The sequence below is a fragment of the Ciconia boyciana genome, chromosome 2, assembly GCF_034638445.1.
Source record: "Ciconia boyciana chromosome 2, ASM3463844v1, whole genome shotgun sequence".
Taxonomy (NCBI): domain Eukaryota; kingdom Metazoa; phylum Chordata; class Aves; order Ciconiiformes; family Ciconiidae; genus Ciconia; species Ciconia boyciana.
The window spans coordinates 4852743-4865762 of NC_132935.1; the positions used below are offsets into that span (position 1 = coordinate 4852743).

At 38.7% G+C, this 13020-nt stretch overlaps 1 protein-coding gene across 3 annotated transcripts in view; it reads left to right on the forward strand.

Annotated features, from left to right (window-relative positions):
- AGO2 (argonaute RISC catalytic component 2) overlaps positions 1-13020 on the forward strand; it is a 66515-nt gene that overhangs the window by 20586 nt on the left and 32909 nt on the right. For 2 of the 3 annotated variants that reach the window (XM_072851833.1, XM_072851831.1), the window contains exons 2-6: positions 134-329; positions 4295-4415; positions 10449-10633; positions 11986-12122; positions 12258-12392. In XM_072851833.1, the coding sequence (XP_072707934.1) occupies positions 134-329; positions 4295-4415; positions 10449-10633; positions 11986-12122; positions 12258-12392 (774 nt within the window). The remainder of the gene's footprint in view (positions 1-133; positions 330-4294; positions 4416-10448; positions 10634-11985; positions 12123-12257; positions 12393-13020) is intronic. The other variant, XM_072851832.1, reaches the window with a different exon arrangement.

Genomic DNA, 13020 nt, shown 5'->3' on the forward strand with positions numbered 1-13020 from the left:
TCAGTTTTCTAGATTGTTTTTAAAAAGTTACTGGTTTAAATGTGCTGTGCTTCATTGGTCAAATAGCCTGTACATTTGTTTAACTGTCAATTTGATATAGCTGATGGCTAATTTGTGCTTTCTCTTTTTTCAGTGCTTGCACCTCCTCCGCCGTTGCCACCACCAATACAGGGATATGCCTTTAAACCCCCTCCTCGACCAGATTTTGGCACTTCTGGGAGAACAATCAAACTGCAGGCCAACTTCTTTGAAATGGACATTCCTAAAATAGATATCTACCATTACGAATTGGATATAAAGCCAGAAAAATGCCCTAGAAGAGTTAACAGGTAATACTGTGCTTTGCTTTTCCTCAGTTTATTTACGTTCTTTTTTTCCTTAGAGAATGCTGGAGCTGTGTGCCTGTCCTCGTTGAAGGCTTGGAGGATGTGTCTGTCTTTAGTCATTGTTTGTACTGATAGCTTCCAACTTTGTATATCCATCAACAGGCTGCTTTTTTTTTTTTCTCTCTCTCTCCAAGTCTTTCTGTACCAACCCAAGATTTTGGTGCTAATCGTCCCTTATTTTGATTGAACTTGTCAGCATCTTAAGATGCTGCTGATCAAAGCCACTGGTGACAGATGCGTAAACTGTATTAAGTCTAGTGGAGGTAGGTCAGTATAAGCCAACTTGATAAATATGTTTCTTAGTATTGCTTGGTTAAATATTGGTGTGTGATTGGCTGACAAGTTCTTCAGCAGGGAGCTGGTGTTACCAGCTTGTTTTCCCACCTTCCCCTACTGACAAGGGGAGGCAAAACCTATTTGTTTGTGCTGCTGCGAGGGGATCGTGGAGGGACTAAATTAGGTAAGATATTATCCTTCATCAGTAGATTCTATATAAGGGAAAGATATGCTCCTGAAACAGATAGCAAGGTGAAAACATGGATCAGTTGGCCAAGGAAACAAGCAATTACGTCTTGCATTTTGCGTATGTGGCCTATTAGTCACAGTGTGGCAACCTCATTGACTTGAAAAAGAGTGGTGTTGCCAGAAGAGTGAAACCTGAGAACAAGACTTGGCACTAACTGGAAACCACAAGTGTCATCATCATAACTACCTACATCTTAACTGTAGAGGATTGGAATGGCATGTTTATATATTCAAGAGCAAAACCTTTCCTTATTAAAAAAGGTCACATGGGTGGAATATGCAGTCATGAACATGAACAAAGTGTGGAGTCAAAAAAGCCACCCGAAAGCCAAAGTTTTCTTAACGTGAATTAGTAAACCGGAGTGCATTGTCCATTGTTATACTAAAAAGTTGGTTGTTATAGCATTTTCATAAAGCAGCATTGCTATGCTTTGCTGTCCTGTTTTTTTTTTGTTTTTTTTTTTCCCCTGTGGTGATCTATTATAAATTTAATTTTTAAGCTGGTCGAGAATTGAATTTAATTTTAAAAGCAAACACCATTTTAAGTGTATTAAGCTGAACTCTCTTCTTGCCCAAGGGCAACTCTGCTGATTTCACTGAGATACTCTGACTGCATTGGAGCACTGAAAAAATTTTCAGCAGTCACTTTTTTCATAGTGGGAGCTGTGAGAGCTTTGCTTTCATTAACCGATATCCCTGTCACCAGCTCTAACCCCGACAACTGGCATGCTGCTGACTGATGCAGATTGCTATGCCTCTGTAGCTCCTCTGGGAGCTGAGTGCTGCACAGCTCTTGTGTGTGTTGTAGTTCTGTGTGATCACCTCTGTTACGGTCCAGCGTGTAGGTGCTTGCTCATCAGTGGCAGAGAGCATAATTATTAAATAATAAAACAATTTTTCTCATTGAAAGGGCAGATTATATTCAGTAGCAAGTTTTTTCTCCGCTGACAGCTTCCGACCTGCTCTGCTTTGTCAGGTTAGTCACTCCCTCTGTTGTGGTAACAGGAGCAAGTATAAAGCTACACAGCTTAAATGACTTTTGCAGTAAACAAGGATGTCATAAATGCATTCGACAGTGGTATGGTGCATGTTTCTCAGTGCAGCACGGGAAGGATACAAATTGGATTCACTTAATGAAGTGTATGTTTTATTTCTTTTCAGTGCTTATTCGTGCATGTACATCCCTGTAGATGTACGTGCACTCACCTGCGCCTGGGTTTTTGTGAGCTGTGACCTTTCAGTCATACACATATACTTACATTTTTGTGTGTGCTTATATATATGTATATAGGATTATGCAGGATGCACATGTAGTCCAATTCTAAATGATAATTTTTTCAGCTGGCTTACATGTTTCTAGTATTTTGGTTATATAATTCAGATGTATATTTATAGTAAATAGTTTTTATCATTACTTTATATGTTGTAACCTCTAGAAAGGATAGAGGGAGATTTTATTTTCATTTACGCTACTCCCTCATCTGTCCTAGCTTCGTTCTTCAGTTTTATTCTAGCTTGGGCTATGACCCTGCAGACCTACTGTAGGGATGTGTACAGTGTACATGCAAATTGTGTGCTGATGAGATGTGAGCTGGAGCAGGACTGGAAAACACACAGCTGAGACAACGTGCTGCTGTGCCAAATTAGTACAGTCTGGCTACAATTCTTCATGTCACAGAAAGCCCAGATCTATTTGGATAGTTACATAGGGAGAGTGGGCAATGTGAGTTTGGTTCTGCACCGTGGATGCCCTCGGTTTAATTCATGAGAACAGCTAGGACTCGTACATGGTTCAAGATGAACACTGCTTGCAGTCACTGGCCCCGAGTTCTCGGTGTGCTTGCATGATCTCAGTAGAATAGTATTCCCAAAGGGCTGAAGTTAGTGAATTGGTAAACAACTCTTCTTTTAACTTCACATGGAGAAAATAACTTTTCATTAAGATGTCTCCACCCACAGCTGAGAAGCAGCATTGCTAAATGTGGTTTGTAGCCTGAAAACCTTAATTAAGTGGAAGTGTTCATTTTTATATAAAGTAGTTCACAATCGGAAGAACTTGCTCAGTAAGAGAATGGGTTTTCCATTGCTCAGTCTTTAACTCAAAGTTGAAAAATACCTCCTTCCTCCCACCCTCCAAATTTCGTAGTTGTTCAGTCAGACATTGCAGACCTGAGGCAGAAATTACTGGGTCAAGTTTTATTCATACTTCTCAGGAGGTCAGGCAAGTTTCTTTCAATGGTCACATCTTGTCTTAAAGCCTTGGGACACAGCAAATAAATTGTCAATTACAACAGTCTTCATTCTTTTCTTGAATGAATTCAGAGTTTAATCTCAGAATTTTGCATCGCTATAATATCTAACTATGCTGGGTTAATTGCCTTTCCAAGTTAAGGTGTATGAAACAGTCATCTGCACCCTCTCTGAGCTGCTAGTTGATAACGGTACTGATTAGTTGATAAGGAAGGAGCATGCCATGGTTTCCTTTCTGTGTCAGTTTAACTTCTTAATGCCCTTTTTTGCCCCAAGCTGTATGTTAAGGATCTTGTAGGCAGCGTATTGCAGACCACTGATGGATTTCAGATTTTACAGCCTTGTGATACAGGTAGCCTGAAGGATGTGTCTTTGGGACATTTGGACCAAAGACCTTTGGCATCAAAGGGTGTTATTATTCCAACAGACCTCTCATCGGCTGGTGAACTGCTTTGCATGACCAGTGTGTCAACACTGTGGTTTGACAGGAACTTTGTGAGTGGTTACCTCATTGGTACAAATGTGCAACCTAATTCTAGCTATGCTTAAATGAATATAATATGCACGGGTCCCAGCGAATGCGCATATCCAGTTTTGTTGGATGGATCCCAGCTTTGTTGCGTACGTGAAAAAATTACATTTAAAAGTAATCTTTCTCAGTGCGATGCCAAAAGTTTGCATATCACTGTCATCATAGAACTATTGTCCTTACACTAAGGCTGTAAGCTTGGATAGTGATTTTTTTGAAAGCTTCTCAGGTCCCTGGTGAGCTTTTGGTCCATGGTGCTCTGCAGGAAGGGCTGTAGGACAGGGGAGCAGAAGTCTCAGGAGAATACCAAGCACCTCTCATTTTGAGCTTGAGAGAGCATGAGCTTTTGCTTTACCACTTTCAGTAGATCACAGAAAAGAGGAAGGAAAGTTTCGATCTGAAAATAGCTGCTTTAAGAAAATAGTTTAGTCTGTGAAAAGGTTGCTTTAATTCAGATCAGTCAAATCTTGCCTTTAATACCCAACAGTGGACAACCCTTTCATTTACGTAATGCCTCTATTCATAAATATTAGTGTTAGTGTTCACTTGCTACTTAATATCAAAAGTTAAAAGTTGAATTAACGTAATCTTTTTGTATTTTCAGAGAAATAGTGGAGCATATGGTTCAGCACTTTAAAACCCAGATTTTTGGGGATCGCAAGCCAGTGTTTGATGGAAGAAAAAACCTTTATACAGCTATGCCGCTTCCCATTGGGAGAGATAAAGTAAGTTTTAAATAGAAAAGTTTCTAATTGGAGATTTTAATGTAATATTTGCAGAGCCTTTTCTAATAACTGATAGGAACTGATTTTATATTTCTGGAGTAGATGTCTCCTTCTGTTGCCACTTTGCTCAGGTTGTGGTTTGTCAGGACAGAAGTGTGAGCTTGTTGCCCTCGGAACAGTCACTCCCCTTTCCATATCCCTTCTTTCCTTCCTCTCTTTCTCCCCCACTTGTGTGGTTTGTGCTCGTTTGGTGAGCTGGATCAACTGCCCAAGACAGTGGACAAGCTCCATACTGGCAGTAGGGAGAAAGTGAAAGTACAGCTGAGTTTGGGAGAAGGGTGCGTAAGCATCCCTCTGGGCAGCAGCAAGCTGCTGTGTCAGCTCGTTAATCTCATCGAAGCCCACCATAAGCTGATTCTCACTATCCACTAGCTGGAAGAAACTCCTCCATCCCTCCGTTGGCAGTATGGAACCTCTTCCCTAATCCTTTATGAAGTGAGAGCCAAATTAATTTAAACTGCACAGGTTAAGACCTGCTAGCTTAGCCCTTCAGGCAATTGAAGAGGACTTGCATGTTCTGTTTGCCAGCTCTGTACGTGGGGTGGTGACCTTTTTGGTCACTCCAGTTGTAGCTGCGAAGCGTACCCACGTCTGTGCCCATTCATTGATGACTGGTGAAGCAGAAGAGACTGTGTTGGAACATGCTAACACACAAACCCTGTAAAAATAATTTAGCATATGCTTTTGTGGTCTAATATCAGATTGAATTTTCTGTGGCCTTTTTGATTTAGATGATGAACACTTGAGGATACAGTCATTCTCATTACTCACTTATACCACAGTAGTTCCCAGAGGCCATTATACCCTTCTGCTGTGGGTGCAAGGTGAGGCATGCACAGTTACAGGGGAAGACTGTCCGATCCCATAGAAGTTGATTACAACCTAACTAGACAAAAGTAAGGGGGAAAGGGAAATACAGAGAAATGTGTAAACTTGCTTATGTGATAAAACTGGGAACAGAGCTTAGGTCTTCCTAAATTGAGTACCGGTGTGCTACAAAGTAGTTCCTGCTGTCCTTCACTGTCTCATATTGGTATACCTGTGCAGTGCTTGACATAATTACTAGTTCTACCTGAATCAAGCTCTTAATCTCATACGTGTAATTTTTATTTCCCCCAAATGGATTTAAGTGAATGTCATGCAGTAAAGGTCAGTCTCTACTCCAGTCTTAATTATTTTTCATTGACTGATAAGCTAATGTCTAGGAAAACTATAAAGGAATCATTTAAAAGTATTAGAGGTAATTTTTTTTTTCACTTTCACATATAGTATTCCAGTTCCTACAGATTTGACACCCAACATTGCAAAGTATTTGGTAAAGGTGGAACGATACTTGATGAGTGCCTCCTAGGGGTTTAAACAAGTCCTCTGGATGCACCCAGAGTTACCTTGTAACTATACTACGTGCCAAGTTGTGGATGACTGACAATATATTTTATAACAAATATGTTGTTCTGCATTTAATAAGTAAAGGTAAATGAAAAATGGTTTCTCTATGGGGGATAAACAAACTGGGATCAAATTAATCCTCAGATCTAATGAGACTTTGTGAGATGCAAGTTGACCCTACTCTGATTGGGAACTGGATGAGATGACCTCCTCCTTCTGTTCCTTCTGTGTCTGAATGCCTGCTGAGCGAATAGGACTCCATTCTTGATGCTTTGGATTTTAAAGCCCCTGTATACTAAATCATACATGGTAAAAATGAAGTCTAGCCACGGTATGTCAGCAGGAAATGCTTTTGATGCCCAGATTCCTTTGTGTCCATGCAAATGAATGTTGTAACTTACACCTGGGAAAAGGCTGACTTTAAGGATTTAGTAACCATTTTGGGTGGGACAGAATTATCTAGCCGGAGTGATGATCAGTTGCAAAAGGTGGTCGCTGAGGAGAGTGCTTTTAGTGGTGGTTAGCACAAGGTGGTTCAGATAGTTTCATGTGTGGCTCACATTTAGGCTCACTTTTAATAAACTCATATTTTTTCCCTATTTCCCATGGGATATAGGACTTTGTCAGTTGTTCTGCCATACATATATTAATGTTATTACCCTGGAGGAAAGAGCTAATAGAGGTAAATCTTCAGCTGGTTTAAATCGGACGTGGGGAAATTTAGCTTAATGAGGGAAATTTTTACATGGTGCTAAATTGGTTTAAGCATGGTTTAAACCAGTATAAAGCTTGTAGGTATTAGGACTTTTCTCCAGCATAATTAGATTAGGTTTCTTTGGGGGTTTTTTTGGCTGTTCTGTACATAACAAATGTAGCAAGTTTACTGCACATCTGATTACATTTAGGATCATATTGAAAAGATTCATGAACGTACAATGATTAATAGATGATCCTTAATCTAAGTGGAAGAAGACCTTGATTTACTTGCAGTGTGCATCGGTAGCGGAAGAACTGATGCTAAACAGAAGGCTGACAAATTGTGAACATCCCCCCCTGTTGCTCTTTAACTTAATTAATGCACTGTGTCCTCATCTCTTGTCAGTGGTGGTTGTTCTGGGGCTATTGGTTTTTTTTTGTCCTTGCCGACAATCCTGCTTCTTTTACGACTTTTTGTATTGTACAAATACTTTTTCTGCTTGGCCTTCATGGTTATCTTACCTATTTTCATTCCTTCCTTATTGTACCTTATTTTCACTCTTTAATTCCTTCATTTCTTTAGACCTTTTGGAAAAAATATGGAATATATAAATAGTAACAGAATATTTTCTTAGTTTTTACTTGTACACATTGAGAAGAAAGAAGTGTATAGGACGCTGTCAAGGTATGAAGACGTTAATAGTATCCTTTTTCCTTGTAGGTTCTAACAGCAAGCCCAGGTCACTCTAACTGTGACTTTGTACTCAACTGCTGTGTTACTTGTGTGTGTCCCTAAAATGTCCTTCTACGATTAAGAGCTAGAATTAAATTTTAACTGAATTTGAAAATTTTCTCACCTAGCAAGATTTAAGAACAACTGATATATCTTAATATACATCTTAAGCAGTCTTTAATTAGAAAAACAGTAATTACGAGTGAACCGAGCTGCAGTTTGATACAGAAATCTTACTGCTGTTTGCTTTTTCAGAAGGAAAGTGTTAATCCTGTCTATGGACACAACCTACTCCTCTTGGCCATTAGCAGTATTTGAAGTACTGCTATAATGACTCTGTACATGATAGAAGTAGACCTCTTTCTTAACATCCATAGCTTGAGATTTCCATGGGAGGTAGGGACCCAAATATTCGATTGGAAACTGTTCAACTGTTTTCCTCTGAATCACTGGGAAGGAAAAGCTCTTAGACTAATACAGAAAAGGTACATTGTATGCTGAAAACATGATAAAATAATCATGTAGTGATGCACATATTTTATAGATAAGAAGGAATACTAAGAATTCCCCAGAAACACATGGTCAGCTTTAATTTTTATTATTTTTAAACAGTGATATATGCTGATTTGTATGAGTCAATCAGGCTACATCAGCTACAAGACCTATTCTTTTTAAGAATGGTTTTCAAATTTTTCCACAGGCTTAATGGTTTTCCACATCCCTACAGTAACATCCCTTTCATTTAGTTCCTTTAGCTGCAAAATTGTCAGCTGTGTTGCAATTTAGCAATGGGTCTAGCAGGTAGTACGTTAGTGAGTGAGAATATAAATTTTTTATTTGGGGATAGATTACACCTGGTGAAACTGTAGGAAATCAAACATTAAATTCGGCTTTAGAGTTTATCCCTAATAGTAAAGTACATGGTAAAATTCCCATTTAAAACTACTTTGTCTTGAAATTTTTCATATTTTGCTTACTCTGTCAAACATGAGTGTGTTCATTTGCCCTTAAAAATATAGAGTGGGATAAATAAAATATTACTGAGAGATTTAAATTCTGCTTTGCAGTGCCTAAAAGTATATGTGATTTTGTAGATGTGGATTAAAGACACATTTTTTTGGTCCTAATGGTAGTTTTATGATTTTTCTTTTAAACATAAACTCTTCAGTAGCGTGTAATTCAGGTGAGATATTAAAGGAAGAAAACCTGGAAAGCTGGATTTAAACCTTATGTATTTGAGCAGTGACTCTAATTCAGCTGTTTTGAAGTGGGGTTAGACCCAGCAGCAAAAGCTGTTTGGGCCAAACTCAGTGGTGTGCGTTCACCGTCACAGCTATGCTAAACGTAATAGGTGTTTGCAGTCTAGCAATTGGAATGGAAATTCTTCAATCCTGGGTCTTTTATTTCTACCAGGGACACAGATACTGCAACACAAGTAGTCTCATTCTTCATCTTTTTCCATTTCATCACTGTGAAAGAGCTTTGTAAATTGAAACCGGGGGGGTGGGGGAAATAAAATGAAATATTTTTTTAGATTAAGGGTACCAAAGTTGTTAATAACCAGATGAGTTGCATATTAACAGTATTGTGAATAATAGAAATTACAAAACTTGATTTGGAGGAGGAGAGAAGTTTAAAGGAAAACGCAGTTCAGGTGTGACGGATGTCTTCCATCTGCTGTAAATGAGGTGTAAGTTGAAGACCTTTTGATGGTGTGGTGGAAAAAAAGGCTTCATAGGAAGCTTCCCACCTGTGTTAGCTGCAAACCTGTACCTTTATTTGCAGAGCTTTTCAACAGAATTAACCTTCTGGGCCAGATTCAGACCAGCGACCCTGCAATTCCAGACTCCAGTTCCTGTTGCTCTCCCACAGCCATATGGCTCCTTCCTCTGCTCATGTCTCCTAGTGAATGATGTTTGTACTAGAGGAGAGATGCAGCTGTAATATTAATTTTGACTGCCTACTATAAATTGTCAACTTGGGTTTTTTTGGCATATGGGAAGGCTTATTATTTGTGTTTTGTCTTTCCTTCCTATTTTTTTGACTGAAAAAGCTAACTGTCGCAAAAGATCAGATGATTGCATATGTTAGCTCGCTGTTACCCATGTATTATTTTTGCTAGCCCACTAATTACAGTTTGTCTGTTAAGTGGATGCCTTTTATATTTAAATTGTAAGCTCCCTAGGACGGGAAAATGCAATGTTTTTGTTTATATCCAGCACAAAGGATACTCAGATCTTGTTATTTCTTGTAGTCACTCCCAGAACTGCTAATCATTTCAGACAAGCCTTAATTTTAGTCAGTTTAAGAACTTCTGTGCTCAGGCTTTCTTTGTTTTAATAAAGAGGAGAAATCAGCATTACAAGTAATTACAAGTAATCGGCTAAAGTAATTTACCATAATGTAGTTTGCCAGCATTTTTTAGACAAAAAATTCAAAGTAGGGCATAACATGTCAAAGGAGTGCCCCTGTTTCCTGCCTGATAGCATCACTAGTACTTGAGGGTCATCGTTTATTCTTTCTTTGATATTTAAAAATAAGAGTTTTTTGGGTTGTGGGTTTTGGGGTTTTTTTGTTTTGTTTGGGGGGTGGTGGGGTTTGTTTGTGGTTTGGGGGGTTTTTTTGGTTGGTTTTTTTTTTCCCCCCTCCCCTTTGAAAGCTCCTTGCAGACTTTATTTTCTCTCATTTGCTCCATGTCTACAGTAATAGTATATAAAGCACCCTGGTGCTCTACAGAGCGAATACCAGAAACTCATGAATCTTGGCAGGTAGTGACAGACCACTTTTCATTTTAGGCATGCAGGAGCTGATGTGAGCGGTGATGGATTAGTATGTGTTAGGTATCTGAAATCAGGTTATCAGATCTTCACGGAGACCTCCCTGTTGATACGCAAGCACTTCCAAATTATAATGTTGCCTCAAAGAGGGAGATAGGTGTCAGTCGGGAAGCACGCCAGCTTTCTGAAATACACCTTTGGAAAGATCTAGCTGTAAAAAGAGGCTGTACCTAATGCATGTTGTTTCTTCATCGTTGCTTTTTGTCTCTTCCCATGCTTTATAGCGCTGTTCAGAGGAATCCATCATCCTTTCCAAGCCCCTTCCATTTTCCCCTTTAAATGGAAAGAATCATCTTGGTTTGTTGTTTGGCATTGTTGCAGGTGGAGCTGGAGGTCACGCTGCCAGGAGAAGGAAAGGACAGAATATTTAAGGTGGCTATAAAGTGGATGTCCTGTGTGAGTTTGCAGGCTTTACATGATGCTCTTTCTGGTCGGCTGCCAAGTGTCCCGTTTGAAACCATCCAGGCACTGGATGTAGTGATGAGGCACTTGCCTTCCATGAGGTGAGGGGAAGACCTTGATGTTGTTTAGGAGATTGCATTGTTACTTGAATTGCTTCAGTGGCTTTTTGGGTAGGATGTGCTTTCATAGCTCAACCAAAATAATAGCTATCTAGCAGATGGCATGCTCAGGCAAGAGGCAATACGGTGCTTTTCTGCTTATCTGGTGGAATTAGTAGCCTCCAGCCTGGACACAAGTCCCTTTCCCCACTGGTCTTCAGACTTGGTCCATGTTTGTGTGCTCTCAGGTCGGGGTGCCCTGCCATCTTGCTTGTACTCCATTTCTCTGTAGGCCTCAGAAATGGAAGCCCTCCCTGAGTGGAAGGTAGTTGGAGGTTGGTAGACATGTAAGGGTGGTTTTAAAACTTGTTACCCTGTTCCTATGTGTCCTTGGGCAGATGTTTATTGACAATTTTGTATAAAGGAGACTGTGCTAAGGGGACATTAAAAACAGCTATACTGGGTGACATTATAGAAAAGAAAAACTTGAAAATTACTTTTTTTTTTTTCCCCAAGCAAGGGGGATCTACAGCATTTGCAGTCAAACCCAAGAGATACTGCGTTTAATTCTGCTGCTATGAAACAAGTCGGTTAAGGCCACTGTTCAAATTACATTCAATTGGAAAATAAAGAACAAAGCTTAGTAGGGCTGAACTTTCCCATTTGAAGGGCTAAACAGGGAAAATGAGTTAAATGTAATGTAAATATCTTTAAATAGCCTTATATTACATTGACTTTATCCTCACATTAAGGATTTAAAAAAAAAAAAAAAATCACTTTAGTCAGGTTTTGCAACACAGAAAACAGCCCAGACTAGTTAGTCACACATCTATGTTCAGAGAAACATATTAGTGCTGGTTTTGATTAGTTTGGTATTAAGTGTGCAGTACTGAACTACCAAGATGAAAGATGCATCAAAAATATTTGTTAGATCAGTCGTTCACCCACGCAAAGTTTCCATGGATTTCAGAGGAAGCTATGCACAAGTAAGGGGAGAGATTATTACATTGTTGCTCTAATAGCAGAGATGTTTAATTATTTTCTTACTGAAGCGTAGCTGAATTTTTAATAGAGTACAGAAAAAAGTTATTAATGCTTTTTGTTTGAATCAGTAGGTATATTAAGGAGTATACCAAAAATAAATTTAAGCAAACTTGAGTAGTAGCCAGTTTCTTACTGTAACTAGCTGGATTTAGAGAGGTGTAACCTGAGTCCTGACAGGAACTGCAGATTATTGGTAATTTGAAACACTGACATTTCTGTGCTTTTGCAGATAGGAATTTGCATTAGTTGTGGCTTTATTTCAATTTTTTTTGCTTTAATTTTATGATCTGAATTTATTTTCTTTATTGCAGATATACTCCTGTGGGGCGATCTTTTTTTACGGCATCAGAAGGGTGCTCAAATCCATTGGGTGGTGGCAGAGAAGTTTGGTTTGGCTTCCATCAATCAGTTAGACCTTCGTTATGGAAAATGATGTTAAATATTGATGGTAGGTCCCATAAAAATCTTTTCTTGTTCTTTCATTCTCTTTCAGTGGAAAGGCAAAAATTTAGTCCCATTTGTTGGATTTCTTAAAAATTTCTTCAGTATTGTTGTAATATAACATTAACGTTTTTGTCTACAGTATCTGCAACCGCATTTTACAAAGCACAGCCAGTTATCGAGTTTGTATGTGAAGTTTTGGACTTCAAAAGTATTGAAGAACAACAAAAACCTCTGACAGATTCCCAAAGGGTAAAGTTTACCAAAGAAATAAAAGGTAATTAAATTACATAAAACTGCTTTATTCTGTCTGATGTGTTTCCACTACACATTCAAAAATATTTTCTATGGCAGTTGCCTTATTGGGAGACAGATTCGCACAACGAGCAGTGCATACACTTTTTGAACAAAACTAAGAGGCAAGAATCATTTTATTACTTACATATATTTTCAAGACTTTCAGAAGTCTACTGATCAATTTTATGTTTCAGCCTACTTGTTACTACACCGGTTAATCTCTGTAGCTTGACAGTCACTTTGTGAATATAAGCAAAGTTGGGTCAGGTCAGGTAAGTATGTGGCTTCAGATTTGATGAATCACTACTATAAAAAGTTAAGTTAGCGCTTTTTTTTTTTTGAACCAGCCACATTTAGAGCTCAGGTATGCATATAAGTAAATTATAATATATTTGACAGTCTGTGGTAACTATATATGTGTGTGCATTTTGCATGTGGCAAATATAGGGTATAGGGTAGTTTAATTAGCTTTGCCCTTAATGAAAGTGCTTTAGTGAAACCATGAAGGTGATATGTTTTCCTCTAAGTGATGGGATGAACTAAAACTTTCTAGTAGATGGATGGTAATTTATTTTAGTGAGATTAGTTACTGGCTTGTGACTTGTGCA